General features: G+C 40.2%; 1 protein-coding gene across 3 annotated transcripts in view; it reads left to right on the forward strand.

Annotated features, from left to right (window-relative positions):
* lekr1 (Leucine-, glutamate- and lysine-rich protein 1) overlaps positions 1-7500 on the forward strand; it is a 77176-nt gene that overhangs the window by 35156 nt on the left and 34520 nt on the right. For all 3 annotated transcript variants that reach the window (XR_013807237.1, XM_079675769.1, XM_079675770.1), the window contains exon 4: positions 4166-4246. Coding sequence is in view for 2 of the 3 variants with exons in the window: in XM_079675769.1 (XP_079531895.1) it covers positions 4166-4246 (81 nt within the window). In the remaining variant the exon portion in view is untranslated. The remainder of the gene's footprint in view (positions 1-4165; positions 4247-7500) is intronic.

The raw sequence follows: 7500 nt of genomic DNA on the forward strand, positions 1-7500 counted from the left end.
AAACACATCAGAAGGCTTACGCAGCGTCCACACGGCGGCGTGCGTGGAAGCTTGCCGGTGAGCTTGTCTGAAACTCGACCAACAACCAATCAGTGATCACATGAATCTCCCGCCCCGGACAAACAAGCACGCAGTTTGATTGGCTAGAGCTTGTACTGGCATATGATTTGATTGGCCGACGCTTCCGCCGAAGCTTCAAAAGTTGAACATTGCTCAACTTTTGAAGCGAGCAAAGCGAAGCAACGCTCCCACAATGCAGTTCGGCAAAGCGTGACGTCACCCCATTCAAAGTGAATGGGCAGAAGGGTTGAAGTTTCAACGCACGCCGCCGTGTGGACGGGCCGCTACACACCCATAAACATGTGTTCATTCAAACACACACAGGATTACTAGAAACGTGCATACTTGCTTAGTCTATTCTCACCCTATCTGCTCCCAACCGCCCCTCTTTACATGCAACGTTTACACACATCGCACAGATAAAAGGACTTGTTCTTATTTTATTTTAGTTTTATTTATGATCTCCTTCAAATACAATTTTTAAGTTTCAATAGCAGCATAAATATACATTAAACCAACATTCAAATAGGAATACGAAATCGATCAAATTCAACATTTCTCAACAGAATAATGAAAATGTGCATTTGGACAACTGTATATGTTCATTTTAGTCTTCAAAATGCTGACACTTGCACACACACATACAAATATAAACTGCGAATCAGTGATATTTCACAAATCAATCCTAACTAGTGATTCTTCATCGTCATTCAACACTGTCATAAATGTGTAAATCTCGTAATTAAAATGTCTTTCTCAATTTGTTTGCCACTTATCTATCATTAGGCTCAACCTAGAGTTATCGCACGGCTTAGTTAAATACTCCATTCTGATTGGTCAATTAGAAAATTCAGAGGACTGTTAGTTTTCGTTTTTTCGAAAAAGACAAACAGGAAGTTAACACTAAAGGGAACATCGGAAGAAGACAGACAGGAATTAAACAATAAAGGGAACAGCAGAAGAAGACAGACAGGAAGTAAACACTAACAGGAACACAGTATGGGCTCTTCAGTGTTTAAAGACTGTTAAATGGAAAAGAAAATGTCTTGGACAGTTACAGAAAACCTCGTGCTCATTTTAAGTTACGTTGCTGACGCCTTAGTTACAGCCGTTGGTACTTAGCGGAAAGGACAATCTCTTCTCTGCTGAAGAAATATGATGATTTCAACATCAATCAAATTAAGAGCCAAATCGTTTGTTTATCTTTATGTAGCTGTGTAATAAGCGGGATAATGGGCTGTGGGCTGGGCCTGAGTGGCGCAGTGGGCTGTGTGTTTGATCATCAGATCAAGGGGGCGCTGGGAAACTCCAGTTTGAAACCCGCTTCCGCCGCCACTGCGTCAGGCCGTTGTGTCCTTGGGCAAGGCACTTCACCCGAATTTGCTCCTGTGGGTATTGTCCACAGTACATGTATGATATTAATGTGTACTTGTAAAGCACCTCGATGACTTTGAGGTGTGAAGATGGACGGTGTGGCGCAGTGGGCTGTGCATTGATCAAGGGGGGCGAAACCCGCCGCTGCGTCTGTAAAGCCGTTGTGTCCTTGGGCAAGACACTTCACCTGAATTTGCTCCTGTGGGTATTGTCCACAGTACATGACCGTTACATGTATGTCTGATATGTATTTGTAATGTGTATCTGTAAAGCGCTTTGGGTCATGGAAAAAGCGCTATAATAAATATAAGGAATTATTATTATTATAATGTGCAACAAGGCGGACATTCAGGATCCGGACGATTAGCGGATGGATCTTGAATCACCCTAAAGCTTCAAATTACCCCTTACTTGAAGGCAAGGCAAGGCAAGGCAATTTTATTTATATAGCACTTTTCAGCACGTGGCGATTCAAAGTGCTTTACAGATTAAAAGCAAAAGACATTTAAGAACAAATACAGCATAGATACATTATTAAAAAGGCAAAGATAATGAAATAAAATAAATAAATAAACACAGCAGGTACAGAATACATGACTGAAAAAGGCATACTGTAGTGTGAGTATGGGCAGCTCAATTAAAAGCAGCGGCAAATAGGTGCGTTTTTAGTCTGGATTTAAAAATGGGAAGTGTTTCAACGGACGTGCACAATTTGGGCAGTTTGTTCCAGTTTGTTCCAGTGTTGAACACTTCACAATAGCCATGAACAGGGAAATCAGAAGTTTACTGGCAGGTGGAAACCCTGAGGTAAGGACTGATTGTACCGTGCCACTTATAAAACCAGTACTGGACAGTTTGTACTTTTACCTCTCAATGAAAGCTAAATGATTGGTCCTTCCATTGTTATACAAACAGTGGTGTTGTTGTGAGAGAAAATGGCTGTTATTCTTAGCTGATTTCTTCATCGCACAGGGCCTCTGAATGACTTTTCCCCACATTTCTCGGCCAGTCAGCACAAAAAAAACCGATCCCTGCTTTTCATTGAAATTGTACCCTCCCTCTTGCTTTTAACGTTGTTGGTCGTGATTATTACCTGTCTGGTTTTAGACTCTATTTGTCTGCTACTTACTGCTCATCATAATATCTCTCTGTCTCGCTGTCAGTGTTTATTTGTGGTGTTTTAGGAAAGATTGGGATGAGTTCTCAGTGTCCAGGTAACACAATCTCACTGTTTATGAGTTTAGTTTGATTGCTGGAGTTTGTCGGTCAATGTTTTCCTGCTGGAATCAATCAGGCTAAAATACAAAGCACAGTAACGGCACTTGAGGTATTTGCGGGTGGCAGTGTTTACAGATCAAAATGAAAGTTTACAGCCCAATCGCATCTTATATAATATAATAAAAAACAGTCCAAATGTGTTACCTTGCCAGACATTCCTATATGATGATTACATGAAACACTTCATATCTGCATCAAATGACCAACGATTAGATTCAATGAAACCCAGAAAGAGTGCAGTCAAACAACCAACTTCACAAATGGCCCCTTCAGTTTCAATGATGACGTCAAGCTAAGTAGGTGTTCCATTATTCCTGATGATAATAGAGTTGTTCAGTCATGACGTGTTTTTGTTGGCCGACCTGGAAGTTAGCGTCACAAGGGTTCCCTTGACAAGAAGCAAAGCAAACCAATCGGTAACACTGGCAAGAAGTTAAGAACATACCATACACCTTAACTTCTTCATGTCTGTAGATTTCCTTTCATTTCAAACCTTTATTTATCCAGATTGGTCCCATTGAGAGTATAGATCTCTTTTTCAAGGAAGACCTGCAACAATTAGGTTCCACATGAAACATAAAACCATACAACATATTTACAAGCTACATTTACATACTTATCAACATTTAGAAACACCCATAGTTTCAAAGAGCATTTCTCTTAGACTTGCTTTAAAAACATTCAGAGGAATACAATTTCAATTTTTGCTGTAGACTGTTCCAAGCAAGTGGCGCTGCGCACATAAAAGCTGTGTTACCTAAGACAGTCCTTGCTCTTGGCACATCTAACAAGACTACATCATTCGATCTCAGACAATAGCTGCTTGCAAATCTCTGTGTTATCAGAGAGCAGATATAATACGGGAGTTTACCCAACAAAGCTTTATAAATAAACGTGTACCAATGGTACAGAGGCTGAGCCTCCGTACAGTAAGTGATGGCAAACCTGCCTTGGTATACAGGGAACAGTGATGTGTGAGTGCAGATCATTTTGGTGATAAAACTATAGCAGACACTGTGACCACATTAGCATTCTGTAGAAGTAAGCACATTTCGGGGCTCATGAATGAGATATCATGTATGTACCTCCAGGCAACTCAAACTGTAACACTTAAAAAGTAATTCACTTACATTCTTTTTTTTTTTAATCCCTATTTTGCACTTCAATCCCATTAATTCTCGAGTTGTTGAATTATGTGGATATGAGCAAGAGGGGAGGGGGAGGTCTCTCTTTATATCAATTACCTCTGAGGTACATTTACATCTTTCATCTCATTCCATTTCATCACGATCATCCTCTGCTCTCCATCATTAAAGTTGCATCATCTATAAGCTCATTCTGCCCCATGGGAGTGCAATGGCCTTACGTGAGGCTTAGGTTCTCTAATGAGTGAATATTGCTCACGGCTCTCCACCCTCATTCTTCTTTTGTCTCTCTTCTTCTTCCTCAACAGGCGGGCAGCAGCGGCAGCTTCCACGAAGGAGGAGGCAGAGCAGTTACTCGGAAAAGAGAAGCAGGAAAAAGAAAACCTGAGGTAAGTAAAGAAGTAGAGAGAGAACAGGCTGCGCTCGAATTGTGAATTTCTCTCAGGAACTTTCCTAACGGAACAAAATGACCCAGAAGTATCTAAGTTTCAGCCGTGATAAGAGCTGTTTGAATTCTCTAGACCAGTGCTTCTCAAACTTTCTTCAGTGATGTACCCCCTTTGAAACATTTTCTCAGCCAAGCACCCCCTGACCGACCCCCAAATGTTTTGATAGCTATAATGCACAAATTACAACTAACTAAGGATATTTTCATCTTTATGCATGAAAAAAACGAGATAACGACATTTTTCCAAGGAGTTTTTCAATTGAAGTAATATATGTTTAACAAACCAATTAAAAAATGATATATTATGAAAAACTATAAAATACAATACACAAATGTGACATGTTTATGAGGTGGTTGGTGGTTCTAGGAATATTTTATATAAAGTTGTGTTTTCTATTTAACTTATTGTACCAACATTATTTTTGTAATCATTTGTGGTATTTTTTTAATTAACCTTTCTTTTTTTTTATCTCACGTACCCCTGCAGTACCCCAACGTACCCCCATTTGAGAACCACTGCTCTAGATGATAGGATTTCGTTTTCCTTTATTAACTCCTTAAGCTTAGGATACACTCGACCATCCTTTACGAAAGGAGGGGAGACGATGCCGTCCCATAATACCTTGCGACCGCAACATTTACTGTGAGAGAACATTCTGCTGTTCATGGAACCGACCGATCGTGACCGAGAAACGCAGATTGTCTAAGATACAGTGCTTATTCTGTATTCTAAAACTTATATCGTAACTTATATGTTTTTAACTTTCAACATCTCTAAGTGGTTAACCAATCACAAGGGAGCCTGCTAACTAACCAATCGGAGCAGACTGGGCTCTGGTTTCAGACAGAGGGTGAAAAGAGGTGCTGCAGCACAGGCAGTATGAGAAAAATAAAGAGCTTTTTGAACATTAAAGCATGGAGACATGTCACAGGAGAGGAACAACATACAAATATGAACCTAAACATTAGCATAAGATGACCCCTTTACGGAATAGTTGTTAGGAAAAGTCATATGACCAGATTTTTTGACAATTTCCAAGGTTTAGTAAAGCTAAAGATGAAACACAAGAACAAAAGATGAAAAAGTCTGCATCCCCCTGATTGGCTGTCAGTTCCTTGACCAGATGCTTGACAGGAAGGCCAGGGCAGATGGGAAACAACTGTGTGAGATGATAGAGGAAAAACCAATAAAAGAGGGAATGGAAAAACACAGGAGTGAAATCAGCTGACCCACTGGCTATTTCCTGGAAATAAAGAGAGAGGGATTGAAAGAGACGTGAGAGGAGGGAGGAGAGAGTGGGAGAGATGAGATGTGCCTTTCAATCAGGCCGCTGACGGGGAAAGTTGCTAAATGAGGAAACCATGGAGAGAGCAAAGGCATGCAGTCCCTCTCTCTCTCTCCCTCTCTGGTTTTCACTATCTTAGCCTTATCACCTTTGACAGATCTGGCTCATATCTGTTCCTCCATTTGGTGCTGTCAGCCTTATGATTTATGTCATCTGACATTATAAAACGGGCTCTCGTGACAGGCATTGCCCTCACACACTCTGCAGACACACACGCACGCACGCACGCACACGCACACGCACACACACACACACACACACACACACACACACACACACACACACATGCACACGCACACGCACACACACAAGGAGAAGCTCAGAGTCTCCCCTCTCATCCTGTCTCGTCTTAGACTCCGTTCATGTTTGATCATCTTAAGCCACAAACCCTGGAAAAGAAAAACAACAACCACTCAACCCTGCTGAGCGCTCACAAACTCAAACTGTCTCTCTGCACGCAAGACCAGACTTATGAATGAGTTTGCCTGTGAGTATCAAAACTAGTGTGTGTTCGTGCAGGTGTGGGTGTACCTGTGTGAAGGCAAAGTAACTAAGTACATTTTCTCAAGAACCGTACTTTTGACATGCTTTAGGGCTGGACGATTTTGGGAAAAAATCTAATTGCGATTTTTCTGACAAATATTGCTATTGCGATTCGAATTGCGATATTTGTTTTTAAGCGACCCAACGGAAGTTTATTGTAAAATGCGGCCATATCTCCAGCTAGGAAGGTCGTATCAACGTGCTCCCGTCTCTAGCACCCCCGCAGCCCGAGCTACGAGTGAAAGAACTAAACTTACATGAAACTTCCGTTGGGTTGCTTTAAAGTCAAGCTTCAGTTTAAGATTCACCCTGTAATAGATGTAACACATGTGATGGAGCATTACTAACCTGACTCAGATGGTTTCACCAAACCATCTAGGAAAGCTCCATTGGAAGCCATTTGGAAAAGGCAGGCACTTTCAAAAGCACTTGGCAGGTGATTGGATCAATCTGTCTATCACCTTCTATCATGGGCTACTTCTGATTGGTTAACAATGGCTGATACATGTGGAGCCCAGCACTTCAGATTGGTGTGGATGACTGACACACAAGAAGAAAAAAATAAAATTGTAAAAATAAAAAATAAAAATCGCAGGCTTTGCGATTTGATAACCGCATAATTTCAAATCGCGATTTCGATTTAAAATCGATTAATCGTTCAGCCCTAGCTTGTACTCTTCTTGAGTGTTTCCAATTTATGCTTCTTTAAACTTCTACTCCACTTCATTTCAGAGGCAGATATTGTTTGTTTTAATCCCCAACACTTATAGCTACTGATTTATTTTACATATTAAAACATATATCATTACATGTGTTACTTAACAACTGATCAATGTTATTTTCTGAAATACATAAAATGGTCTCCACATTACAAAATTCAAATGTTGTCAGATGTTTTAGTGATTAAAAAGGATGATATAATAACCACGATAATATAACACTGTGAAAAAGTGCATAACATACAACTACTTATCCGTTGATACAGTACACGAGTACATTAAGCTAACAATATGTTTCTTTATACTATATTGATATGGGCCTTTCTGCAGAAATAGTACTCAGTACTTACCAAGTATATTTTGATGATATCATTTTTGTAGTTTTACTTTTAATCGAGATTTTAAGGGACTATATAACATATAACACACTACAGGAAAGGACAACCCAAAAAACCATAAACGGCCCCTTTGAATTCATATCCATCTGCCTGGTGCGCAGTGTTGGAAGAAGTACTCAAATCTTTAACTAAGTAAAAGTAAATATACTCTGTTACACAAGTAAAAGACATTACAAATGTTACATAAGT

Source organism: Notothenia rossii (assembly GCF_949606895.1).
Source record: "Notothenia rossii genome assembly, chromosome: 4".
Lineage (NCBI taxonomy): Eukaryota > Metazoa > Chordata > Actinopteri > Perciformes > Nototheniidae > Notothenia > Notothenia rossii.